Source organism: Falco cherrug, chromosome 13, assembly GCF_023634085.1.
Source record: "Falco cherrug isolate bFalChe1 chromosome 13, bFalChe1.pri, whole genome shotgun sequence".
Classification (NCBI taxonomy): domain Eukaryota; kingdom Metazoa; phylum Chordata; class Aves; order Falconiformes; family Falconidae; genus Falco; species Falco cherrug.
The window spans coordinates 31,415,346-31,441,660 of NC_073709.1; the positions used below are offsets into that span (position 1 = coordinate 31,415,346).

The 26,315-nt window shown below is 56.8% G+C and overlaps 2 protein-coding genes across 2 annotated transcripts; both read right to left on the bottom strand.

The window, feature by feature from the left end:
- Positions 1 to 3,950: 3,950 nt before the first annotated feature.
- Positions 3,951 to 12,378, bottom strand: LOC129737272 (ribosome-binding protein 1-like). The gene is made up of 8 exons (XM_055725901.1): positions 11,776 to 12,378; positions 8,217 to 8,621; positions 7,520 to 7,668; positions 7,173 to 7,295; positions 6,837 to 6,989; positions 6,384 to 6,502; positions 5,441 to 5,594; positions 3,951 to 4,378 (listed from the first exon to the last, which is right to left on the bottom strand). Exons 2-8 carry the CDS (start codon positions 8,599 to 8,601, stop codon positions 4,340 to 4,342), a joined length of 1,122 nt encoding a protein of 373 aa, XP_055581876.1. The 5' UTR covers positions 8,602 to 8,621; positions 11,776 to 12,378; the 3' UTR covers positions 3,951 to 4,339.
- A 4,779-nt stretch (positions 12,379 to 17,157) lies between these two features.
- On the bottom strand, positions 17,158 to 25,066 carry LOC129737273 (ribosome-binding protein 1-like). Its single transcript, XM_055725904.1, has 8 exons — positions 24,980 to 25,066; positions 21,420 to 21,824; positions 20,723 to 20,871; positions 20,376 to 20,498; positions 20,040 to 20,192; positions 19,587 to 19,705; positions 18,643 to 18,796; positions 17,158 to 17,580 (listed from the first exon to the last, which is right to left on the bottom strand). The coding sequence occupies exons 2-8, from the start codon at positions 21,802 to 21,804 to the stop codon at positions 17,542 to 17,544; spliced, it is 1,122 nt and encodes a 373-aa protein (XP_055581879.1). The 5' UTR covers positions 21,805 to 21,824; positions 24,980 to 25,066; the 3' UTR covers positions 17,158 to 17,541.
- Positions 25,067 to 26,315: the final 1,249 nt, after the last annotated feature.

The following is a 26,315-nucleotide window of genomic DNA, read 5'->3' on the forward strand; positions in this document are numbered from 1 at the left end:
CGGTTCAAACCTTGAATTCAAAGGCAGGCGGTGACGGACTGCTCTGACCTGGCGCCCGTGCGGGTCACCGCGCTGGGAGCACAAGGGTTTCCGATGCAAAGAGATCCACCGGAGCGAAGCTTTGTGACTTTTGAGAAAAGCAAAGCGGCCTGGTTTGTGCTGGGGCTTTTCGCCTGTGTTTCAGTCAGCTCTGAGCTCACCCAAAAGCGGCTCGTCGTCGTCCTCATCCAGGGCTCGTCCTTGCCGAGGTGTCTGCAGGACTGGTCTCTGTCCAAAGTGCAGGTTGAGAAGGAAATGTGGTGACACAGTGGGACTGGTGCTGCCTGACAAACCACGGGAACTCCCAGCCCCAGATCCACCTGATGACGCGCCTCCAGACTGCAGGCATCTTCCAAGAGACAGCCAGCCCAGGTGACGCCGTGGGGGACTTCTGCCTGGGATTTCCTCCCTCGGTTAGGAAAGGGAGCAGGAGAAACCCTGCAAAGGGGGAAGGATGTCAGACCTGGAGGGCAGGAGTGCAGTCTGCACAACGGGAAAGCCCTCGCTCGCATCAGGGACTCGCCTCCAAAGTGCCTTAGTCCCAGGGATCTTTTGAGGGATGAGAAGCCTGAGGTGGCACTTCAGGCCTTGGCTAGGTGCGCTCCCGCAGCTTAGTCTGGGCTAAGGGGCTTTGGGGCACTCGCAGGAAGTGCCCAGGTGTTGTACTGGCCTCTGGAATACTCCTGCGTGCCACGGCTGGCAGTAGCTGGCAACCTTCAGAGCTATAATGCTTCAGGCTTGTCCCCGCCATGGAGTCAGTGGGCCCAATTTTATTATCTCCCAAGGCTGTTTATCCTGCTGCCGCTGGAGACTCTGTGGCAAGCAAAATGTTTCTTCCTGTGGCTGTTGAAATCCTTTCCGTTACGGTTTCTCCCAGGTCACCCAGACCTTTTGAAAAGGCAAGGCGAGCAGGGAGAGAGAACATGAGGAACGCTTGCTGTAGCCTGGCCACTTGCTGAGGAGGAAACGGCTTCCCGGCAGGACTACACGAAGAAGAAAAAGGCGAAGGGGTTCAGGTGACGGACCCAGCTCAGAGCCACGCCAGCTCAGCAGGACTGCAGCCCAGGTAGGGCAGCTTGGCTGCAGCAAGAGCACAGCGGGTAGAAACCCTTTCAAGTCCACGTGCGGGCAAGGGTTTCCCAACAGCCATTTTTGTCCATGACCCTGGGGACAGGATTGGGATGGGACATGGAGACTGGTAATTGAGGCCTGAGCGTGAGCAGCAGGTGCTGCAAACACAATTTAGCGGCTCCAGCAAAGGTGACCTTGGGTGTCTAAGCTGTGGCTTGATAAGCCCGTCACATAGCCAGGCTGAAAGGTAACTCCCGCCGTGGCCGGAATCGGGCAGAAGGATCCAGCATTCCCATCCAAAATCCCCCCGGCTGGGCAGCTGCTTCATCTTTACCAATTAGGTGCCTGCCTGCGGATCCCAGCAGCCCATCTACCTGCGGATCCCAGCAGCCGATCGGCCTGCCCTGAGTCACAGGCTGACAGGTGCCCAGCCGACAGCGCGAGTGCCCCCAGCAAAGCAGGCATGTTGCAAAACGCCACGGGCTCCCAGGAGAGCAGGGGCTGGCCAGTGCTCAGCCCTGTGCTGGTGGGCAAGGCTTGGCTTTCCCTACCCCCTCAGCGTGGACTTCCCCTTCCACCAAGGTGCCGCGGGAAGAAAAAAATCCCAGCAGTACCACTTCAGGTGTGGAAAATTAAGCTGAACCTCTTTCCCCAAAGAGATGGGAGGTTTTTCAGCTTTGCTTAGCAAGAATCTGCCCATCTTTCCTCCTAAAAGAGCCAGCTCGGCGACGTGTCCTGGAAGGGCATCAATGTCCCCCCATGCTGGGGACACCAAATCTGCTCTCACACAGTTTCTGGAGCATCATCAGAGCCCTTAGTGTACTTGGGACACCGGCTGCCCTCCTTGTATTGGCTGGTTTGGGGGCTTTGTTGCTGCTTCTGTGTTAACGCCTGGGTACCATCTGCCCTGTTTTGCACAAGAGCTCACAATCAAGGGAATCGCTGCTGCAAAAGCAAAAAAGAAAAAGCTGAAAAGCGGAAAGATCGCATCACTTTGCTGCACCTGCTGCTGGGGGGCTCTCGCTACTGGGGGCTCTCCGAGGGTGATGGCCACCCCGCTACGCTCAACAGCTTGCTCCAGCCCAGTTTGCAATGCTGGTAAAATCCAGGCGTTCCCTGACTTTTTGAGGATCTCAAAGGCAAAAGGTATCAGGCCAGGCATGCTGCAGACATGACAGTGCTGTCACTGGCCGTCCTTGGTTCATGAGGTCCTTCCCATGCGCCGCAAAGCCCAGGTAGAGAAACTGAAGGCTAATGGTGGCTGCGGGGAAAAGCTCTGCTCACCGGGTTTGTCCCTCCGGTGCGGGGAGATGGACCTGCCAGAGCCCGGGGTACTTGTCGGGTATGCAGCCTATGCACGTACAACAGGGCTGGGGGTTGCAGCGGCAGCAAGGCTTGTAGTGAGTGCGTGGGGTCTCAGCTGCCGCGCAAGGGGCTGGGGCCACCACCTCCCGGGGACACACAGCCCTCTGGCCAGGTGCGGCGCTCCATCACCTCCCATCCTGAGAGGCACTGCAGGCAGTGATGGAGGGGTGTCACCGAGCCACCCACCGGATCTGGGGAGGCGGGGGTGGTCCTTCTCGCGGCTCAGCGTGACCCCCCAAAGGTGCTCAGCCCATTTCTGCAATGAGCATTGACGAGCTCAGCACTGATGGGTGCCCCGGCTTCTGGGGGCGGCAGCCCTTGCTCAGTCAGCGAAGCCCCAGCTAGCTCGGTGCCTCTGGACAAGGGTGGGAGGCAGGTCTGGGGGGCAGTGGGGGGCTGCGTGGGGGCTCTCAGCTTGCCATTCCCTCAGCCTGAATTCAGCAGGACCCCATCTTCTTGCCTGATCAAAGACCCCACAGCCCAAGTGTGACTTGCACATCCCTTCTCCATCATGACCCAGAAAGCTGCAGTGCTGGGGGGACAGGACACGTGTCTACCCAGTCCTGCCTGCGTGGAGTCTCTGCTGTGTCTGATATAGAGGCTGAGCACACGCTGACTTCTCTGGGAGCAAAACGGAGGCGCGTCTGGCCTTCATCCCCGTCCTGGCCTTGGTTCTTCACACACCCAGCAGGTACCAAGTACTTTGGGGGCCTTTTCCCCCCACCAGCTCCTCAAATGCCGCTGATGTCAGCGCTGCGCTCAGCAGCTTTATTGTGAGGAGACAGGCACCGAGCTGTGACATGGTCTCTGCCATTCCCTAAGAAACCAACTTGAAATAAAACAAAAAGGAAAAATTAAAAAAAAAATAAAAGCCACAAGAAGGGGAGAGAGAAGGCTGGAGAGCCCGGCAGTGCCCAAGGACCACCACCACGCAGCACCTGCAGGGTCAGAATTACAGGGGTGCGCTGAGGCTTAAGCGAGCAGGAGCAGCCTGCGCCGGGCTGGCGTGGCTGTGCTGCTGTGCCCTGTCCCCACGCTCACGCTGCTCTGCCCTGTCCCCACGCTCAGCCTGACCCCATGGCAGAGGACCTCGGGGTGCACCGCCAGCGTGAAAACACACGTGGCTGGAAGGGAAGGGTTCTCTCCTTTGCGTGTCTTGGAGGAAAAACAGAAGGTATGGCTGTTTGCAGCACAGCGAGCAAGGCGGGGAATAAAGGATCTGCTCCCGGCCACAGCTGGGTCCTTCTTCAGTGACCCCAAACACCTGGCTGGCTTGCAAACTTAATAAAAATTAACAAACAATAACCGGGAAAATGAAGCAAGGATAAGCTCTTTTCACTACGTCATTATAATTGCACCGACACCCAGAAGTACACAAAAGGATACGTGCCAAGAGCCACCCATCAAAGAGAGGCTTCCTTCCGTGGTGGCTCTCACTTTCACACTTCTTTCACTCCAACCAACAAAAAAAAAGGAAAATAAAAAGAAAAAAATAGAAACAATAGAAAGGGAAAAAATAATTGCAGCAGTTGATGTACAAGCACAGTCTTCCCTTTTCACACATGCGTGGGTTCTGCCTGCCCCGACGTGGCCGGAGCGTCTCCCTGGGGAACAAACTGTTGGTTGTACAAAACACTATGAAGATTTTCTTACAAACACATGCCTGCAGTGTTTACTGGTTGGGGTTTTCTGCAATTTTATTTTCCAATAATAAATATATTATATAATATGTAATAATAAAAATGTTACTAAACCTAGTTTCAAACCTAGGGTTTAGGTCCCTACTGGCTTGTAACTTTTATCTACAGTAAAGTCAGTATATGTTTTTATTTTTAGGAGCGGTAAGGTCTAGCTCATAGACTGGTCAGGCTGAAGTCCCTTTCTTCAAACCTTCCTCTTCCCCCTGGAGAAGGAAAACAGAGGTGGGTTACTCAGCTGGGTCTCAACCTTATCCTCGTGGCAGCTCAAGCATCAAAGCATTTCACAGGTGGGCCAGGTCCTGCCTTTTGAGCAGGGAGAACCATGACCACCATCTCCTATGCTCCCCGAGCTTCCCCAAAGCCACCCAGATGGCTTCTGGCAGCAAGTGCCACCTTGTCTCTGGTTTTCAACCACTGCCTGACACGCGCTTCCCCCTGCCCTCCGCCAGCACCAAGGGGAGGGATGGTTGTGGCCACCACAGGGACCATTTCCTGAAGCTGTTCATTCACTTCTTTATGGTTTCTGCCCCTCTGGCCAGTTGGTCCTGGTAACCTTCAGTAGCTCCTGGAGTTTGGTTGTTTCCTGGTCCAGGTCCCTTGTTATATTTTTTACCAGTTTTTCCTACATAGGAGTCAAAAGAAGGCATCTGCCTGAGCCTCCCTTGGCCCTCTGGTGACCTTCCCCCCTCCAGAACATCTCGGGTCACCTCAGGTCTGCACTGAGCCGCCGCGGTGGCCACAAGCCAGCGACGCGCCACTGCTCCAGCGGCGTGCTCAGAGGCCCTACCTGGGAGGTGTCCTTTAAACACCCCTAAACCCCCAAATCCAGGCACCCCCCGGTGACAACAAACAAGCCACAAGCTCTACCTCGTGCACCAAGGGCTTCAGAGTCGAGAGGGAGCACCCACGTCCTCGTGAGCACCCGCTGGCAGGGGCCACTGGGTTTCCTCTCTCACCTGAGGCTACCACTCATCAGGGTGCAGCATCTAGGCTTCCCCCCACCCTCACAGCCGGCTGGTGAGCTTCACAGGTGAGCGAGAACGGCTCCCACCAGGGCAGCGTGCCCCCTGGGCTTTGCCGGCGATGCGCAATAGAGCTCCTGGCATGTGACAAACTGACAGGGGGTCCGCCAGGCAGCTCGCTTTCCAAATGCGGACGCTCATCTCCCCCCGAGCTCTCCCCATGGCCAGCCCCATGGATCCCACACAATTCAGCCACGCGCCCCATCTCTCTGAGGGGAGCAGGTTTGCAGGCGCTTGCCTGACCTGCAGCTGCTCCACCTCCTTCTGCAAGGCTGACGCTTTGAGCTCCAGGCTCTTCCTCTGCTGCTCCTTTCGCTGCAGCACCTTTGACTTCTCAGACAGCTCGTTCTTCAGCTTGGCGTACTCCTTCCGCAACCTGGCCAGCTCAGGGTTGTGCCTGCACCAAGAGAAGCAGCGTTATTCCAGCCCGCAGGCCAGTCAAGCATCCCTGGCGTTACCCAGGGGGAACACATCCCCCTGTGGGCCTGGTAACAGGGCTTGAAACATCTCAGCGGTGGCGTTCGCCTGTTTCTGGGACACGCCTGTCCTTCAGGGACGGGGTGCAGAGAGCTGACACATCACTTTTCAAAAGCTGCGTTTCCATCACAGGAGGCATTCCTTTCTCATGAAGGAGAAGTCGCAAGGATCTGTGTTCCCAGACACAGCAGAAAGCACTCTAGGCAGCTGGAGTCTGCTCTGTAATTAGCTGGGCGCTGTTAATCACCAGCCATTTCAGACCTTCTATAGAAAGGAGCGTGACATTCTTCTCCCTAGCTCCTGTTTGTTCTGTATGCACCAGGCAGGTCTCGGTTCTCTGCAGCACCGCTCCCATCAAGGAGCCAGCTACGTTTCTTTGGAAGTTGGTGAGCACAAGCTCCCCGAAGTGGGGATCAATGCTGCAGCGCCTTCTGGTCCCCTCTGCCCCCCTCCGCTGGCATCAGCACAGGTGACCCCAAAGCAGAGAGGGTTTCACCTGCCCTTCCACTTGGGAAAAACATCCTTGTTTCCCCTGCCAGGCCCCCAAAAGCCATTTGGCAATCTCTTCCTCACTCCCTCCTCTACCTCCAGCTAGCTGGGGTGCCTGTAGAAGCACCCTCCAGAAAGCGGGTGGCCAAGCCTGATGGACAGCCACCCCCAGGGCTTGCCAGAGGGCGGCCCCAGGCTCTGCCCCCCGCCCCAGTCTTACTTGCTCTCCATCCAGCTGCTGGTCTGGTAGAGGGCATCCCTCAGCATGGAGTTCTCCTGCTGCAGGCGAGCCAGCTGCGTGTTGGGTCTGTTCTCCAGCTGGTCCTGCAGGGTCCGGATCTAGGGAGAGCCCAACAGGGGTTAATGCCGCCACCGCCGGTCCCTCTGCTCCCTCCTGAGAAGCCCACCCCATGAGCAAGAGGGACTGGCAAGGAAGCCACAGCGAGGTGTCTGCTGATGCTGAGAGCCCCGGGGCTGCCGCATCCCATGAGGATGCTCCCACCTCCCTCTTCTAGCTTGAGCACCACGGGGCAGGAGCACTGCGGGGCACTCGCCCCTCCCTGAGGCTCTGGTCCCGTCGTCCACCTCGGTCTTCTCCAAAAGACCAGCACCTGCCACCGAAGGCCAGCCGGCAGCCAGCGGAGGAAGCTGCAGAGCACCGCGTGGGGCTCACCTTGTCCTGGAGCTGCTGCGTTTTCTGGGCATGGTCCTGGTTGATGGCCTGCGTGCGTGCCTGCACCGCTGCCATCTCCTGCTCGCGGGCCAGCAGCTGCTCCTTCAGCTTGCCCTCCAGAGCCGTCACCTTAGCCCGCTCGGCCACCAGCTCCTTCGAGGAAAGAAGCCACCCGGTCAGTCCTGAGCGTAGGAATTTCCCTGCTCTAAGGGGACTTGAAACAAGTGGCCTCCGAGCTCAGAAGGCTTTAAAAAGTGTAACCCTTTCGGAGGTGCCCCCATGCCGTGAGGGGCAGGGCCCGTGCCAGGGGTGCCGGGAGGGCTGCGCGGCACTTACCTTGCTCAGCTCCCGCCTCTTGTTTCTGGCAGCGGCTGCAGCCTCCTGCTCAGTGGCGAGCTGCTTCTCCTTCTCCTCCAGCCGGCGTTTCAGGACAGCGACCGGGCCACCCTTCTGCTTGGCCTGCCGGCACAGGGTGGCACATCAGCGGGGACCGCCACCGACCGATCCAACCCCTCCCCCCCACACGCACAGGATCATGCCCTCTGCCCCAGGGAAAATTCAGCTCCCGTCTCTAAGGCTGACCCTCGGGGGACAGCCTGCCCGAAAACGGGCTGCCTTCACCCCTCCGCACCCCCCGAGGCTCGGCCCGGCCCTGGCGGCCACAGCGGTGCTGGCAGCCCTACCGTGTGCCAGGTGTCCTGGACGATGCCCGCTTTCTCCCTCAGGATCTCGATGAGCCGCTGGGCCTCCCCCTCGCTGAACGCCGTGCTGCTGACCGTGGACACAAGCGTCTTGTAGGGCAGGTAGAGGGGCCCATCCGAGTCCGCAGGTGCTGGGGAGGAGAGAGGAGGGGTTGGGAGCGCTCGAGCCAACGGCAGGGCTGAGTAGCATCACCTCAGTTGACTTCAACCCCGTAAGTGCCATTTCACGCCAGCAACCGCCCAGATGTCCACAGCCAAGTTTGATACCTCTCTAACCGAAAGCAATGTGACGAGCGCTGGGGACGGCGCTCACCACAGACAAGCGTTCCCTGAGCCAGCTGCCACCTCTGCCTGGCTCTGCTCCTGCTCCTGCCGCCCTGCCACCGCCCTCCATCACACTGAGCGTTTCCAGCCAGAGCTGGGCACGCTTTGCTAATGCCAGGGAGCAGAGACATGGTGGGCATCAGAAGCTGGACTCCATCGTGACACAGCCTCCCTAGGGGACATCGCTCCACGCAGCGGTGCCGGTGGCGCAGAGCAGCAAGGTCGTCTCCTGCCTTTCACTAGGCAGGTTCGTTCCAGCTCTTTCTTTGCTAAGGGAACGAGATGACTCCAGCCCTTCTCCTATCCCTCTGCTGGCTTACTCAATGGGGATATACGCAGAGGAACTTGGCCTTACCTGGCTCGCGTTTCTTCTCGGATGCACCTGCCTTCTTGACAGGTCCATTAGGCTTCTGCTCCTCATGGGTTGGAAGAACATTTGGTTTCTTGATAGTGACGGAGCTGACAGCTGGAGCACTTTGGTGCTGCTCTGCGATCTTTCCGTTTCGTTTCTCTTCCTTTTCCTTTCCTTTTGCTTTTTTCTCTACAGCTTCCTCTTTCTGCTTTTTCTCTTTTTTCTTCAGCTGGGCGGTTTCATTGTATTTGCCTTGCTTGGCCAAGGCTTCCTCAGAAGGAAGGAGGACCTTCTCCAGGAAGGAGAACAGGAAGATCCCAATGGCCAATACCACCGTCAAACCTCCAAAGACTACAACATCCAGTGTTGGAGGTTCATAGGCATCCATCGTGCCTTATTCTTCTGTGCCTGCAAGACACCAGAACAACAGTTAGTGGGGACAACAAGGAGGTGCAACGGCCTCTCTGGGAGCAGGGAGTGTCCTATGTCCATCTGTGTTTTCAAATGGCACCACGCTCCAAAAAGTGCTCAGGATTCACACACCTCTAATGAGGGCAACCTGACGACACCCCATCCCCCCACCCCAGGTTTGTGCTCCTGCGCAGCACAGCCAGCGCACAGTGCTCCATCCGCACCGCAGGGACCGCCTGTGCTGGCTGCAGCAATCTCCAGAACAACCAAAGAGGGGGAAGAAAAAAGCAGGGGTGCAACCAGAGAGAGCCATGAGCACAGTGCCCATGACATGTCCAATGGGACGCTTTTGCACGACCCTGGGCGATACCTGCAGCCCTGCGGCAGTAAGAGAGCCCGTTTTCAGACTGCCTGGTGCAGTCTGGCCAAGATCTGGGCTCTCCCTGGGGCACCTGGCCTTTTCTCTGCACCCAGGCGCAGGTGGAAGTGCATCCAGGGTCTCAGCTTTGGAATAAAACACCCCCCTGGCAGGGGAAAGCATGCACGGGAGAGCTTTCCCCAGCTTTGCAACAGCCCTGGCCGCCTCCCTTTGCCACCCGCGCCCTGCGGCACTGCTGGCCTCTGCCCAGCCTGGCAGGGAGGATGCGCGGTGACCGCATCCCACTGGGTAGCTGCTCCCAGCGGCCAGTGATGAGAACCAGCCCAGCAATGATGCTACAGGCAGCACACAGAGAACCAAGATGCTACCACCTCCTTGAGATGCAAACACCAAGAAAAGGCCTAAGTTCAAGCCAAAGAAAAGCAGAGCATGGCCATTAACCGTCTCATCTCCCCGGCAGATGCCCGCAGGAAGAAACGAGACTTGCAAAGGGAGTGCTGGATGTGGCACTTCTCTTTCCACCTCTGCCATTAACTGGCGGGCAAACCGGGCACAGGGTCCTTTCCCACCCTCCTCTCCACGCTCAGGTTCTCCACCCATGACACACGGAGCAGCAGCGGAGACCGTACTGCCTGGTCTGAGACCTGGCAGGCGGGGTGCAGCCCCACGCGGAGGAAGATGCTGCTGCCTCCACTCTTCTTAACCGCTAACCGAAGCCCGTCCCGAGTCTGGAAGCCAGTCTCTTCCGCGCTGTCCCACTCGCGCGTTTCCCCCGTGGGGGCATCACCTCCACGTGGCTCACAACCCCCCAGATGCTGCAGTCAGGCAGTTCATCGGCGCAGGGGCACTTCCCAGGAGGTGCCCGGCTGCGCTTTCTCGTGATCAACGCATCAAGCCCTCGGCTATCAGAAGTTCCCACCCCGCACCTAACTGAAAACATTTTCAAATTTCCTCTTGAAGAGGCTGCAGGTTGAGGAGGGAGGGAGGGGCTGCAAAGGGAGGAGGCAAAATTAAGGCTATAACTAAGGAGATCAGCACCTTTTCAAAACCTCGGTGCTCGCAGGGAGAGACCTCAGAGCCTTTCCCTTTCTAACAGCCGACAGCGGCAAACTCACTCCCAGCCGAATCCGCACCGGTGCAGCCAGGGGGACACAGTGCAAGGAAAGTGTCACCTGCAGCCCCCAGGGGGGTTGTTGAGGGATGTTTCAACCAGCAGCCCAGCTCTCCCTGCCCGCCTCTCCAAGCACCCCAGCCGAAGCAGCAGAGAGCTGGCAGGCGGGCACGCTGCCAACGCCAGCTGGAACCAGCCTCCCCCGGCAGGGCCACCTTCCTACCCCAGGGCACCGCTCGAGATCCCAGCTGATACTACAGGCATCGCTACCCCAGGTCCGCCCAGGCCGTTTCGATTTCAACGGCCTCAGCCGGCTCCATCCCAGCACAGCTGGTGCCAGCTCCCTCCCTCCTGACAACGCAGCATCACTTTGGGATGGTCCCCATCGGGCAGAGGGATTATTCCTAACCTGCAGGGTGAAAAGGGCTGCGTTTCCTCTTCCTGGCAGGAAATAGAAGCGAGGGTCCAGAGAACATGTACCCACGTCCTTCTGCTGGCTTTAGGGCCAGACCAATGCTCCCCGGAGCTGTTCCGGGGCGGAACTGAGCGCCCTGCATTCCTCACCTGGCAACCCCAATGTGCCGGTACCAACAGAGCTGCTGACCTCACAATGCCATCGCCAACAGAGCTGCTGACCTGCTGCTGCCACCGCCAACAGAGCTGCTGACCTCACACTGCCACCACCAGTAGAACTCCTGACCTCCCAATGCCACCGTGGCAGACTTAGGCCAAAATTTGCAGCTCCAGCTTAGGGCAAGGGCATCGCTGACTGATGGCAAACGCCCTCCAACCCCACCAGCTGCTCCCGCCACCTCCCAAAGCAGCTGGATGCTGGTTTGGGCTTTGGGTTTTGGTTGGGGTTTCTTTTGGGATACTAGTGAGAGATGAGAACTTCGCAAGTGAAATGCCCTGTGACGGAGCTCAGATGAGCTCTGGCTAAAACTTACAAGGTGTGACTGAATTTTGGAGGCAGTAGAACTGTGCTCAGGACAAGAGCAGGTTTTGCAATGTCTGTGACACCATAGCTGTGCCATGCAGAGCAGCACATCTGCACCACACAGGCTGGAAACCGTTAGATTCCTTCCAGAGCTGCTGCTGTGGCAGAGGACGTTCAGCCCCGTGTCTGTTGAAAGACACGATCTCAAACATACTGTGCAATGGTAGTAATTAGCAATGCGCTTGATTTAGAGGTGTGGTTGTGATTTCTCATTTGAAAAGGCACTGCGTCTCCACGTGGAGAAGCAAAGTTCTAGTCAGCCTGTCAGACACCGCTAACCAAGGAGTCAACACCTTGCTGCAGCATTCAGAAATGTCACGCTAAGCCGGCCTGGCTTGTAGCCAGAGAGCGCTGCCCCCCCCTCGCTTCCTCCTGCTGCACTGGGCCACAATCTTGCAGCCTGCAAGACAGACAGCATCGTTGTGCAGCAGTGCCAGCCTTCACAGGACAGCTGGCCAGTGGACTGGAACTACCCAGGGAGGCTGTGCTGCACATGCGGAAGTTAAAGAAAGAACTCCTGACAAAATGCAGCTTCTCTCCGCACCAGACAGGCTTGGGTTGGGCTCCCCGCCCTCCAAGAAAAGAATCCATTGTTGGTTCCTTGGAGCAGCAAAGCCTTTCTGGTCTCTACAGCCCAGATTCTCACTCTGATTCTTTCACCCACCTCTCCAGAGCCAGCGGGAGCAGAGTCAGCCATTGGAGCCTGCTTGCGTGTAGCCTCCTCACCCGCCGTATCCAGGGTAGCCCTAGAAAGGAGAGATCCGCTCCTGAGAGAGCCTGCGGTGACAAGGGGACGGTCTGAGCACGCATGTAGTGAAAACGTTCTCCCTGGTGTTTCTACATTGCTACTTGGCGTGTAGCCAGATGTCTCCTCTGACACCCGTCGGGGAAAACCATCCAAATGCCTAAGCTAAGGCAGGACTTACCTGCTTGGGTGACCCGATTGCCTCTTCTAATGTTACTACCAAGTGTGTTTGATTGATTACTAGCATGTTGGAATGCCGCATTATTGTGCGTTTTGCCTCTTTTTTTAGGCAGAAAGCATGAATGCCAAGCAAACGGGCCAGAGGACCTGACCGAGCTTGCATGGCTGAGAAGCCAGGAGGCTCCCTGGTCGTAGCTCTTGAAGCAAGTCCCGTGTAGATGTCATGGAGTGCCACAACTCTACAGGCATTCCATGTTTCAATAGATCAGTCATGTAAAGCAACCATTCTAGGCAAGGGTTTCCCTAACTGTAGGGAAGCTGTCTGGTAGAGTAGGTTTTGGAGATGTAGCTCGTATGTACAAATGACCCTCAATAAATCCCATCTAAGGATTCCTCTTGGTGTATTAATATTTGCATGGGTTGCCCGGCAGCCCAACACTGTCCCCGATGGATTAACACTAAAGGTCTCCCAAAATTGTTGGTCCAGTGCTGCAACGTGTCAGTGTATCACGGGATGAAAGGGCGGTGGGTGGGTGGGTGGGTGGGTGGGGTGAGAACAATCTGGTTCCTGCTCTTAATTTTCTAAACTGTAAAAAGCAAAATTCAGTCAGTCTTTTGGAGGCTACTGGTCAAATTGCCAAGCTCAGAACCCGTTTCCCCTGTAACCATTAAATACAAAAGTGAAAACCTCTAGTGAAAGTTAGGCTAAAACGACCTGTTGGCACAAAAACTGGGTTAAATTCTTCGTGCTTGCAGTTGCAGAGCAGTACTTATAAAGGCTAATTCTGAAGCGAAATAGCGATAAAATAGACACACTTTTCTGGAGAAATCGTCCTAATCCACTCTTGTAAACTCGCGGTGCAGGAAACAAGAGTTAAAGGTTCACTCGTTCTAGAGGGTCAGTGTTCTTGTTGTGAAGTGCCTTGAGTTCCCTTTCAGCCTGAGGGATTCTATAAAAACGGCTTTTTGTTGGCATAGTTGAATTTAGAACTACCTTCGTTTCTCTCATACGCACTTACTAGCGGGTCAGATGCTTCTGCGAGACAGAAGCGGCACTGTCCCCGCCGCTCCCGGCACAGCAGCAGGCTGCGCTGGCTCAGCCGCAGGGCCAGGGAAATGGTGGTCCATGACCTCACGCAGCATGTGCCCTCTCTGGCCACGCTGCGCGGTTCAAACCTTGAATTCAAAGGCAGGCGGTGACGGACTGCTCTGACCTGGCGCCCGTGCGGGTCACCGCGCTGGGAGCACAAGGGTTTCCGATGCAAAGAGATCCACCGGAGCGAAGCTTTGTGACTTTTGAGAAAAGCAAAGCGGCCTGGTTTGTGCTGGGGCTTTTCGCCTGTGTTTCAGTCAGCTCTGAGCTCACCCAAAAGCGGCTCATCGTCGTCCTCATCCAGGGCTCGTCCTTGCCGAGGTGTCTGCAGGACTGGTCTCTGTCCAAAGTGCAGGTTGAGAAGGAAATGTGGTGACACAGTGGGACTGGTGCTGCCTGACAAACCACGGGAACTCCCAGCCCCAGATCCACCTGATGACGCGCCTCCAGACTGCAGGCATCTTCCAAGAGACAGCCAGCCCAGGTGACGCCGTGGGGGACTTCTGCCTGGGATTTCCTCCCTCGGTTAGGAAAGGGAGCAGGAGAAACCCTGCAAAGGGGGAAGGATGTCAGACCTGGAGGGCAGGAGTGCAGTCTGCACAACGGGAAAGCCCTCGCTCGCATCAGGGACTCGCCTCCAAAGTGCCTTAGTCCCAGGGATCTTTTGAGGGATGAGAAGCCTGAGGTGGCACTTCAGGCCTTGGCTAGGTGCGCTCCCGCAGCTTAGTCTGGGCTAAGGGGCTTTGGGGCACTCGCAGGAAGTGCCCAGGTGTTGTACTGGCCTCTGGAATACTCCTGCGTGCCACGGCTGGCAGTAGCTGGCAACCTTCAGAGCTATAATGCTTCAGGCTTGTCCCCGCCATGGAGTCAGTGGGCCCAATTTTATTATCTCCCAAGGCTGTTTATCCTGCTGCCGCTGGAGACTCTGTGGCAAGCAAAATGTTTCTTCCTGTGGCTGTTGAAATCCTTTCCGTTACGGTTTCTCCCAGGTCACCCAGACCTTTTGAAAAGGCAAGGCGAGCAGGGAGAGAGAACATGAGGAACGCTTGCTGTAGCCTGGCCACTTGCTGAGGAGGAAACGGCTTCCCGGCAGGACTACACGAAGAAGAAAAAGGCGAAGGGGTTCAGGTGACGGACCCAGCTCAGAGCCACGCCAGCTCAGCAGGACTGCAGCCCAGGTAGGGCAGCTTGGCTGCAGCAAGAGCACAGCGGGTAGAAACCCTTTCAAGTCCACGTGCGGGCAAGGGTTTCCCAACAGCCATTTTTGTCCATGACCCTGGGGACAGGATTGGGATGGGACATGGAGACTGGTAATTGAGGCCTGAGCGTGAGCAGCAGGTGCTGCAAACACAATTTAGCGGCTCCAGCAAAGGTGACCTTGGGTGTCTAAGCTGTGGCTTGATAAGCCCGTCACATAGCCAGGCTGAAAGGTAACTCCCGCCGTGGCCGGAATCGGGCAGAAGGATCCAGCATTCCCATCCAAAATCCCCCCGGCTGGGCAGCTGCTTCATCTTTACCAATTAGGTGCCTGCCTGCGGATCCCAGCAGCCCATCTACCTGCGGATCCCAGCAGCCGATCGGCCTGCCCTGAGTCACAGGCTGACAGGTGCCCAGCCGACAGCGCGAGTGCCCCCAGCAAAGCAGGCATGTTGCAAAACGCCACGGGCTCCCAGGAGAGCAGGGGCTGGCCAGTGCTCAGCCCTGTGCTGGTGGGCAAGGCTTGGCTTTCCCTACCCCCTCAGCGTGGACTTCCCCTTCCACCAAGGTGCCGCGGGAAGAAAAAAATCCCAGCAGTACCACTTCAGGTGTGGAAAATTAAGCTGAACCTCTTTCCCCAAAGAGATGGGAGGTTTTTCAGCTTTGCTTAGCAAGAATCTGCCCATCTTTCCTCCTAAAAGAGCCAGCTCGGCGACGTGTCCTGGAAGGGCATCAATGTCCCCCCATGCTGGGGACACCAAATCTGCTCTCACACAGTTTCTGGAGCATCATCAGAGCCCTTAGTGTACTTGGGACACCGGCTGCCCTCCTTGTATTGGCTGGTTTGGGGGCTTTGTTGCTGCTTCTGTGTTAACGCCTGGGTACCATCTGCCCTGTTTTGCACAAGAGCTCACAATCAAGGGAATCGCTGCTGCAAAAGCAAAAAAGAAAAAGCTGAAAAGCGGAAAGATCGCATCACTTTGCTGCACCTGCTGCTGGGGGGCTCTCGCTACTGGGGGCTCTCCGAGGGTGATGGCCACCCCGCTACGCTCAACAGCTTGCTCCAGCCCAGTTTGCAATGCTGGTAAAATCCAGGCGTTCCCTGACTTTTTGAGGATCTCAAAGGCAAAAGGTATCAGGCCAGGCATGCTGCAGACATGACAGTGCTGTCACTGGCCGTCCTTGGTTCATGAGGTCCTTCCCATGCGCCGCAAAGCCCAGGTAGAGAAACTGAAGGCTAATGGTGGCTGCGGGGAAAAGCTCTGCTCACCGGGTTTGTCCCTCCGGTGCGGGGAGATGGACCTGCCAGAGCCCGGGGTACTTGTCGGGTATGCAGCCTATGCACGTACAACAGGGCTGGGGGTTGCAGCGGCAGCAAGGCTTGTAGTGAGTGCGTGGGGTCTCAGCTGCCGCGCAAGGGGCTGGGGCCACCACCTCCCGGGGACACACAGCCCTCTGGCCAGGTGCGGCGCTCCATCACCTCCCATCCTGAGAGGCACTGCAGGCAGTGATGGAGGGGTGTCACCGAGCCACCCACCGGATCTGGGGAGGCGGGGGTGGTCCTTCTCGCGGCTCAGCGTGACCCCCCAAAGGTGCTCAGCCCATTTCTGCAATGAGCATTGACGAGCTCAGCACTGATGGGTGCCCCGGCTTCTGGGGGCGGCAGCCCTTGCTCAGTCAGCGAAGCCCCAGCTAGCTCGGTGCCTCTGGACAAGGGTGGGAGGCAGGTCTGGGGGGCAGTGGGGGGCTGCGTGGGGGCTCTCAGCTTGCCATTCCCTCAGCCTGAATTCAGCAGGACCCCATCTTCTTGCCTGATCAAAGACCCCACAGCCCAAGTGTGACTTGCACATCCCTTCTCCATCATGACCCAGAAAGCTGCAGTGCTGGGGGGACAGGACACGTGTCTACCCAGTCCTGCCTGCGTGGAGTCTCTGCTGTGTCTGATATAGAGGCTGAGCACACGCTGACTTCTCTGGGAGCAAAACAGAGGCGCGTCTGGCCTTCATCCCCGTCCTGGCCTTGGTTCTTCACACACCCAGCAGGTACCAAGTACTTTGGGGGCCTTTTCCCCCCACCAGCTCCTCAAATGCCGCTGATGTCAGCGCTGCGCTCAGCAGCTTTATTGTGAGGAGACAGGCACCGAGCTGTGACATGGTCTCTGCCATTCCCTAAGAAACCAACTTGAAATAAAACAAAAAGGAAAAATTAAAAAAAAAATAAAAGCCACAAGAAGGGGAGAGAGAAGGCTGGAGAGCCCGGCAGTGCCCAAGGACCACCACCACGCAGCACCCGCAGGGTCAGAATTACAGGGGTGCGCTGAGGCTTAAGCGAGCAGGAGCAGCCTGCGCCGGGCTGGCGTGGCTGTGCTGCTGTGCCCTGTCCCCACGCTCACGCTGCTCTGCCCTGTCCCCACGCTCAGCCTGACCCCATGGCAGAGGACCTCGGGGTGCACCGCCAGCGTGAAAACACACGTGGCTGGAAGGGAAGGGTTCTCTCCTTTGCGTGTCTTGGAGGAAAAACAGAAGGTATGGCTGTTTGCAGCACAGCGAGCAAGGCGGGGAATAAAGGATCTGCTCCCGGCCACAGCTGGGTCCTTCTTCAGTGACCCCAAACACCTGGCTGGCTTGCAAACTTAATAAAAATTAACAAACAATAACCGGGAAAATGAAGCAAGGATAAGCTCTTTTCACTACGTCATTATAATTGCACCGACACCCAGAAGTACACAAAAGGATACATGCCAAGAGCCACCCATCAAAGAGAGGCTTCCTTCCGTGGTGGCTCTCACTTTCACACTTCTTTCACTCCAACCAACAAAAAAAAAGGAAAATAAAAAGAAAAAAATAGAAACAATAGAAAGGGAAAAAATAATTGCAGCAGTTGATGTACAAGCACAGTCTTCCCTTTTCACACATGCGTGGGTTCTGCCTGCCCCGACGTGGCCGGAGCGTCTCCCTGGGGAACAAACTGTTGGTTGTACAAAACACTATGAAGATTTTCTTACAAACACATGCCTGCAGTGTTTACTGGTTGGGGTTTTCTGCAATTTTATTTTCCAATAATAAATATATTATATAATATGTAATAATAAAAATGTTACTAAACCTAGTTTCAAACCTAGGGTTTAGGTCCCTACTGGCTTGTAACTTTTATCTACAGTAAAGTCAGTATATGTTTTTATTTTTAGGAGCGGTAAGGTCTAGCTCATAGACTGGTCAGGCTGAAGTCCCTTTCTTCAAACCTTCCTCTTCCCCCTGGAGAAGGAAAACAGAGGTGGGTTACTCAGCTGGGTCTCAACCTTATCCTCGTGGCAGCTCAAGCATCAAAGCATTTCACAGGTGGGCCAGGTCCTGCCTTTTGAGCAGGGAGAACCATGACCACCATCTCCTATGCTCCCCGAGCTTCCCCAAAGCCACCCAGATGGCTTCTGGCAGCAAGTGCCACCTTGTCTCTGGTTTTCAACCACTGCCTGACACGCGCTTCCCCCTGCCCTCCGCCAGCACCAAGGGGAGGGATGGTTGTGGCCACCACAGGGACCATTTCCTGAAGCTGTTCATTCACTTCTTTATGGTTTCTGCCCCTCTGGCCAGTTGGTCCTGGTAACCTTCAGTAGCTCCTGGAGTTTGGTTGTTTCCTGGTCCAGGTCCCTTGTTATATTTTTTACCAGTTTTTCCTACATAGGAGTCAAAAGAAGGCATCTGCCTGAGCCTCCCTTGGCCCTCTGGTGACCTTCCCCCCTCCAGAACATCTCGGGTCACCTCAGGTCTGCACTGAGCCGCCGCGGTGGCCACAAGCCAGCGACGCGCCACTGCTCCAGCGGCGTGCTCAGAGGCCCTACCTGGGAGGTGTCCTTTAAACACCCCTAAACCCCCAAATCCAGGCACCCCCCGGTGACAACAAACAAGCCACAAGCTCTACCTCGTGCACCAAGGGCTTCAGAGTCGAGAGGGAGCACCCACGTCCTCGTGAGCACCCGCTGGCAGGGGCCACTGGGTTTCCTCTCTCACCTGAGGCTACCACTCATCAGGGTGCAGCATCTAGGCTTCCCCCCACCCTCACAGCCGGCTGGTGAGCTTCACAGGTGAGCGAGAACGGCTCCCACCAGGGCAGCGTGCCCCCTGGGCTTTGCCGGCGATGCGCAATAGAGCTCCTGGCATGTGACAAACTGACAGGGGGTCCGCCAGGCAGCTCGCTTTCCAAATGCGGACGCTCATCTCCCCCCGAGCTCTCCCCATGGCCAGCCCCATGGATCCCACACAATTCAGCCACGCGCCCCATCTCTCTGAGGGGAGCAGGTTTGCAGGCGCTTGCCTGACCTGCAGCTGCTCCACCTCCTTCTGCAAGGCTGACGCTTTGAGCTCCAGGCTCTTCCTCTGCTGCTCCTTTCGCTGCAGCACCTTTGACTTCTCAGACAGCTCGTTCTTCAGCTTGGCGTACTCCTTCCGCAACCTGGCCAGCTCAGGGTTGTGCCTGCACCAAGAGAAGCAGCGTTATTCCAGCCCGCAGGCCAGTCAAGCATCCCTGGCGTTACCCAGGGGGAACACATCCCCCTGTGGGCCTGGTAACAGGGCTTGAAACATCTCAGCGGTGGCGTTCGCCTGTTTCTGGGACACGCCTGGTCCTTCAGGGACGGGGTGCAGAGAGCTGACACATCACTTTTCAAAAGCTGCGTTTCCATCACAGGAGGCATTCCTTTCTCATGAAGGAGAAGTCGCAAGGATCTGTGTTCCCAGACACAGCAGAAAGCACTCTAGGCAGCTGGAGTCTGCTCTGTAATTAGCTGGGCGCTGTTAATCACCAGCCATTTCAGACCTTCTATAGAAAGGAGCGTGACATTCTTCTCCCTAGCTCCTGTTTGTTCTGTATGCACCAGGCAGGTCTCGGTTCTCTGCAGCACCGCTCCCATCAAGGAGCCAGCTACGTTTCTTTGGAAGTTGGTGAGCACAAGCTCCCCGAAGTGGGGAGCAATGCTGCAGCGCCTTCTGGTCCCCTCTGCCCCCCTCCGCTGGCATCAGCACAGGTGACCCCAAAGCAGAGAGGGTTTCACCTGCCCTTCCACTTGGGAAAAACATCCTTGTTTCCCCTGCCAGGCCCCCAAAAGCCATTTGGCAATCTCTTCCTCACTCCCTCCTCTACCTCCAGCTAGCTGGGGTGCCTGTAGAAGCACCCTCCAGAAAGCGGGTGGCCAAGCCTGATGGACAGCCACCCCCAGGGCTTGCCAGAGGGCGGCCCCAGGCTCTGCCCCCCGCCCCAGTCTTACTTGCTCTCCATCCAGCTGCTGGTCTGGTAGAGGGCATCCCTCAGCATGGAGTTCTCCTGCTGCAGGCGAGCCAGCTGCGTGTTGGGTCTGTTCTCCAGCTGCTCCTGCAGGGTCCGGATCTAGGGAGAGCCCAACAGGGGTTAATGCCGCCACCGCCGGTCCCTCTGCTCCCTCCTGAGAAGCCCACCCCATGAGCAAGAGGGACTGGCAAGGAAGCCACAGCGAGGTGTCTGCTGATGCTGAGAGCCCCGGGGCTGCCGCATCCCATGAGGATGCTCCCACCTCCCTCTTCTAGCTTGAGCACCACGGGGCAGGAGCACTGCGGGGCACTCGCCCCTCCCTGAGGCTCTGGTCCCGTCGTCCACCTCGGTCTTCTCCAAAAGACCAGCACCTGCCACCGAAGGCCAGCCGGCAGCCAGCGGAGGAAGCTGCAGAGCACCGCGTGGGGCTCACCTTGTCCTGGAGCTGCTGCGTTTTCTGGGCATGGTCCTGGTTGATGGCCTGCGTGCGTGCCTGCACCGCTGCCATCTCCTGCTCGCGGGCCAGCAGCTGCTCCTTCAGCTTGCCCTCCAGAGCCGTCACCTTAGCCCGCTCGGCCACCAGCTCCTTCGAGGAAAGAAGCCACCCGGTCAGTCCTGAGCGTAGGAATTTCCCTGCTCTAAGGGGACTTGAAACAAGTGGCCTCCGAGCTCAGAAGGCTTTAAAAAGTGTAACCCTTTCGGAGGTGCCCCCATGCCGTGAGGGGCAGGGCCCGTGCCAGGGGTGCCGGGAGGGCTGCGCGGCACTTACCTTGCTCAGCTCCCGCCTCTTGTTTCTGGCAGCGGCTGCAGCCTCCTGCTCAGTGGCGAGCTGCTTCTCCTTCTCCTCCAGCCGGCGTTTCAGGACAGCGACCGGGCCACCCTTCTGCTTGGCCTGCCGGCACAGGGTGGCACATCAGCGGGGACCGCCACCGACCGATCCAACCCCTCCCCCCCACACGCACAGGATCATGCCCTCTGCCCCAGGGAAAATTCAGCTCCCGTCTCTAAGGCTGACCCTCGGGGGACAGCCTGCCCGAAAACGGGCTGCCTTCACCCCTCCGCACCCCCCGAGGCTCGGCCCGGCCCTGGCGGCCACGGCGGTGCTGGCAGCCCTACCGTGTGCCAGGTGTCCTGGACGATGCCCGCTTTCTCCCTCAGGATCTCGATGAGCCGCTGGGCCTCCCCCTCGCTGAACGCCGTGCTGCTGACCGTGGACACAAGCGTCTTGTAGGGCAGGTAGAGGGGCCCATCCGAGTCCGCAGGTGCTGGGGAGGAGAGAGGAGGGGTTGGGAGCGCTCGAGCCAACGGCAGGGCTGAGTAGCATCACCTCAGTTGACTTCAACCCCGTAAGTGCCATTTCACGCCAGCAACCGCCCAGATGTCCACAGCCAAGTTTGATACCTCTCTAACCGAAAGCAATGTGACGAGCGCTGGGGACGGCGCTCACCACAGACAAGCGTTCCCTGAGCCAGCTGCCACCTCTGCCTGGCTCTGCTCCTGCTCCTGCCGCCCTGCCACCGCCCTCCATCACACTGAGCGTTTCCAGCCAGAGCTGGGCACGCTTTGCTAATGCCAGGGAGCAGAGACATGGTGGGCATCAGAAGCTGGACTCCATCGTGACACAGCCTCCCTAGGGGACATCGCTCCACGCAGCGGTGCCGGTGGCGCAGAGCAGCAAGGTCGTCTCCTGCCTTTCACTAGGCAGGTTCGTTCCAGCTCTTTCTTTGCTAAGGGAACGAGATGACTCCAGCCCTTCTCCTATCCCTCTGCTGGCTTACTCAATGGGGATATACGCAGAGGAACTTGGCCTTACCTGGCTCGCGTTTCTTCTCGGATGCACCTGCCTTCTTGACAGGTCCATTAGGCTTCTGCTCCTCATGGGTTGGAAGAACATTTGGTTTCTTGATAGTGACGGAGCTGACAGCTGGAGCACTTTGGTGCTGCTCTGCGATCTTTCCGTTTCGTTTCTCTTCCTTTTCCTTTCCTTTTGCTTTTTTCTCTACAGCTTCCTCTTTCTGCTTTTTCTCTTTTTTCTTCAGCTGGGCGGTTTCATTGTATTTGCCTTGCTTGGCCAAGGCTTCCTCAGAAGGAAGGAGGACCTTCTCCAGGAAGGAGAACAGGAAGATCCCAATGGCCAATACCACCGTCAAACCTCCAAAGACTACAACATCCAGTGTTGGAGGTTCATAGGCATCCATCGTGCCTTATTCTTCTGTGCCTGCAAGACACCAGAACAACAGTTAGTGGGGACAACAAGGAGGTGCAACGGCCTCTCTGGGAGCAGGGAGTGTCCTATGTCCATCTGTGTTTTCAAATGGCACCACGCTCCAAAAAGTGCTCAGGATTCACACACCTCTAATGAGGGCAACCTGACGACACCCCATCCCCCCACCCCAGGTTTGTGCTCCTGCGCAGCACAGCCAGCGCACAGTGCTCCATCCGCACCGCAGGGACCGCCTGTGCTGGCTGCAGCAATCTCCAGAACAACCAAAGAGGGGGAAGAAAAAAGCAGGGGTGCAACCAGAGAGAGCCATGAGCACAGTGCCCATGACATGTCCAATGGGACGCTTTTGCACGACCCTGGGCGATACCTGCAGCCCTGCGGCAGTAAGAGAGCCCGTTTTCAGACTGCCTGGTGCAGTCTGGCCAAGATCTGGGCTCTCCCTGGGGCACCTGGCCTTTTCTCTGCACCCAGGCGCAGGTGGAAGTGCATCCAGGGTCTCAGCTTTGGAATAAAACACCCCCCTGGCAGGGGAAAGCATGCACGGGAGAGCTTTCCCCAGCTTTGCAACAGCCCTGGCCGCCTCCCTTTGCCACCCGCGCCCTGTGGCACTGCTGGCCTCTGCCCAGCCTGGCAGGGAGGATGCGCGGTGACCGCATCCCACTGGGTAGCTGCTCCCAGCGGCCAGTGATGAGAACCAGCCCAGCAATGATGCTACAGGCAGCACACAGAGAACCAAGATGCTACCACCTCCTTGAGATGCAAACACCAAGAAAAGGCCTAAGTTCAAGCCAAAGAAAAGCAGAGCATGGCCATTAACCGTCTCATCTCCCCGGCAGATGCCCGCAGGAAGAAACGAGACTTGCAAAGGGAGTGCTGGATGTGGCACTTCTCTTTCCACCTCTGCCATTAACTGGCGGGCAAACCGGGCACAGGGTCCTTTCCCACCCTCCTCTCCACGCTCAGGTTCTCCACCCATGACACACGGAGCAGCAGCGGAGACCGTACTGCCTGGTCTGAGACCTGGCAGGCGGGGTGCAGCCCCACGCGGAGGAAGATGCTGCTGCCTCCACTCTTCTTAACCGCTAACCGAAGCCCGTCCCGAGTCTGGAAGCCAGTCTCTTCCGCGCTGTCCCACTCGCGCGTTTCCCCCGTGGGGGCATCACCTCCACGTGGCTCACAACCCCCCAGATGCTGCAGTCAGGCAGTTCATCGGCGCAGGGGCACTTCCCAGGAGGTGCCCGGCTGCGCTTTCTCGTGATCAACGCATCAAGCCCTCGGCTATCAGAAGTTCCCACCCCGCACCTAACTGAAAACATTTTCAAATTTCCTCTTGAAGAGGCTGCAGGTTGAGGAGGGAGGGAGGGGCTGCAAAGGGAGGAGGCAAAATTAAGGCTATAACTAAGGAGATCAGCACCTTTTCAAAACCTCGGTGCTCGCAGGGAGAGACCTCAGAGCCTTTCCCTTTCTAACAGCCGACAGCGGCAAACTCACTCCCAGCCGAATCCGCACCGGTGCAGCCAGGGGGACACAGTGCAAGGAAAGTGTCACCTGCAGCCCCCAGGGGGGTTGTTGAGGGATGTTTCAACCAGCAGCCCAGCTCTCCCTGCCCGCCTCTCCAAGCACCCCAGCCGAAGCAGCAGAGAGCTGGCAGGCGGGCACGCTGCCAACGCCAGCTGGAACCAGCCTCCCCCGGCAGGGCCACCTTCCTACCCCAGGGCACCGCTCGAGATCCCAGCTGATACTACAGGCATCGCTACCCCAGGTCCGCCCAGGCCGTTTCGATTTCAACGGCCTCAGCCGGCTCCATCCCAGCACAGCTGGTGCCAGCTCCCTCCCTCCTGACAACGCAGCATCACTTTGGGATGGTCCCCATCGGGCAGAGGGATTATTCCTAACCTGCAGGGTGAAAAGGGCTGCGTTTCCTCTTCCTGGCAGGAAATAGAAGCGAGGGTCCAGAGAACATGTACCCACGTCCTTCTGCTGGCTTTAGGGCCAGACCAATGCTCCCCGGAGCTGTTCCGGGGCGGAACTGAGCGCCCTGCATTCCTCACCTGGCAACCCCAATGTGCCGGTACCAACAGAGCTGCTGACCTCACAATGCCATCGCCAACAGAGCTGCTGACCTGCTGCTGCCACCGCCAACAGAGCTGCTGACCTCACACTGCCACCACCAGTAGAACTCCTGACCTCCCAATGCCACCGTGGCAGACTTAGGCCAAAATTTGCAGCTCCAGCTTAGGGCAAGGGCATCGCTGACTGATGGCAAACGCCCTCCAACCCCACCAGCTGCTCCCGCCACCTCCCAAAGCAGCTGGATGCTGGTTTGGGCTTTGGGTTTTGGTTGGGGTTTCTTTTGGGATACTAGTGAGAGATGAGAACTTCGCAAGTGAAATGCCCTGTGACGGAGCTCAGATGAGCTCTGGCTAAAACTTACAAGGTGTGACTGAATTTTGGAGGCAGTAGAACTGTGCTCAGGACAAGAGCAGGTTTTGCAATGTCTGTGACACCATAGCTGTGCCATGCAGAGCAGCACATCTGCACCACACAGGCTGGAAACCGTTAGATTCCTTCCAGAGCTGCTGCTGTGGCAGAGGACGTTCAGCCCCGTGTCTGTTGAAAGACACGATCTCAAACATACTGTGCAATGGTAGTAATTAGCAATGCGGCTTGATTTAGAGGTGTGGTTGTGATTTCTCATTTGAAAAGGCACTGCGTCTCCACGTGGAGAAGCAAAGTTCTAGTCAGCCTGTCAGACACCGCTAACCAAGGAGTCAACACCTTGCTGCAGCATTCAGAAATGTCACGCTAAGCCGGCCTGGCTTGTAGCCAGAGAGCGCTGCCCCCCCCTCGCTTCCTCCTGCTGCACTGGGCCACAATCTTGCAGCCTGCAAGACAGACAGCATCGTTGTGCAGCAGTGCCAGCCTTCACAGGACAGCTGGCCAGTGGACTGGAACTACCCAGGGAGGCTGTGCTGCACATGCGGAAGTTAAAGAAAGAACTCCTGACAAAATGCAGCTTCTCTCCGCATCAGACAGGCTTGGGTTGGGCTCCCCGCCCTCCAAGAAAAGAATCCATTGTTGGTTCCTTGGAGCAGCAAAGCCTTTCTGGTCTCTACAGCCCAGATTCTCACTCTGATTCTTTCACCCACCTCTCCAGAGCCAGCGGGAGCAGAGTCAGCCATTGGAGCCTGCTTGCGTGTAGCCTCCTCACCCGCCGTATCCAGGGTAGCCCTAGAAAGGAGAGATCCGCTCCTGAGAGAGCCTGCGGTGACAAGGGGACGGTCTGAGCACGCATGTAGTGAAAACGTTCTCCCTGGTGTTTCTACATTGCTAGTTGGCGTGTAGCCAGATGTCTCCTCTGACACCCGTCGGGGAAAACCATCCAAATGCCTAAGCTAAGGCAGGACTTACCTGCTTGGGTGACCCGATTGCCTCTTCTAATGTTACTACCAAGTGTGTTTGATTGATTACTAGCATGTTGGAATGCCGCATTATTGTGCGTTTTGCCTCTTTTTTTAGGCAGAAAGCATGAATGCCAAGCAAACGGGCCAGAGGACCTGACCGAGCTTGCATGGCTGAGAAGCCAGGAGGCTCCCTGGTCGTAGCTCTTGAAGCAAGTCCCGTGTAGATGTCATGGAGTGCCACAACTCTACAGGCATTCCATGTTTCAATAGATCAGTCATGTAAAGCAACCATTCTAGGCAAGGGTTTCCCTAACTGTAGGGAAGCTGTCTGGTAGAGTAGGTTTTGGAGATGTAGCTCGTATGTACAAATGACCCTCAATAAATCCCATCTAAGGATTCCTCTTGGTGTATTAATATTTGCATGGGTTGCCCGGCAGCCCAACACTGTCCCCGATGGATTAACACTAAAGGTCTCCCAAAATTGTTGGTCCAGTGCTGCAACGTGTCAGTGTATCACGGGATGAAAGGGCGGTGGGTGGGTGGGTGGGTGGGTGGGGTGAGAACAATCTGGTTCCTGCTCTTAATTTTCTAAACTGTAAAAAGCAAAATTCAGTCAGTCTTTTGGAGGCTACTGGTCAAATTGCCAAGCTCAGAACCCGTTTCCCCTGTAACCATTAAATACAAAAGTGAAAACCTCTAGTGAAAGTTAGGCTAAAACGACCTGTTTTAGGCACAAAAACTGGGTTAAATTCTTCGTGCTTGCAGTTGCAGAGCAGTACTTATAAAGGCTAATTCTGAAGCGAAATAGCGATAAAATAGACACACTTTTCTGGAGAAATCGTCCTAATCCACTCTTGTAAACTCGCGGTGCAGGAAACAAGAGTTAAAGGTTCACTCGTTCTAGAGGGTCAGTGTTCTTGTTGTGAAGTGCCTTGAGTTCCCTTTCAGCCTGAGGGATTCTATAAAAACGGCTTTTTGTTGGCATAGTTGAATTTAGAACTACCTTCGTTTCTCTCATACGCACTTACTAGCGGGTCAGATGCTTCTGCGAGACAGAAGCGGCACTGTCCCCGCCGCTCCC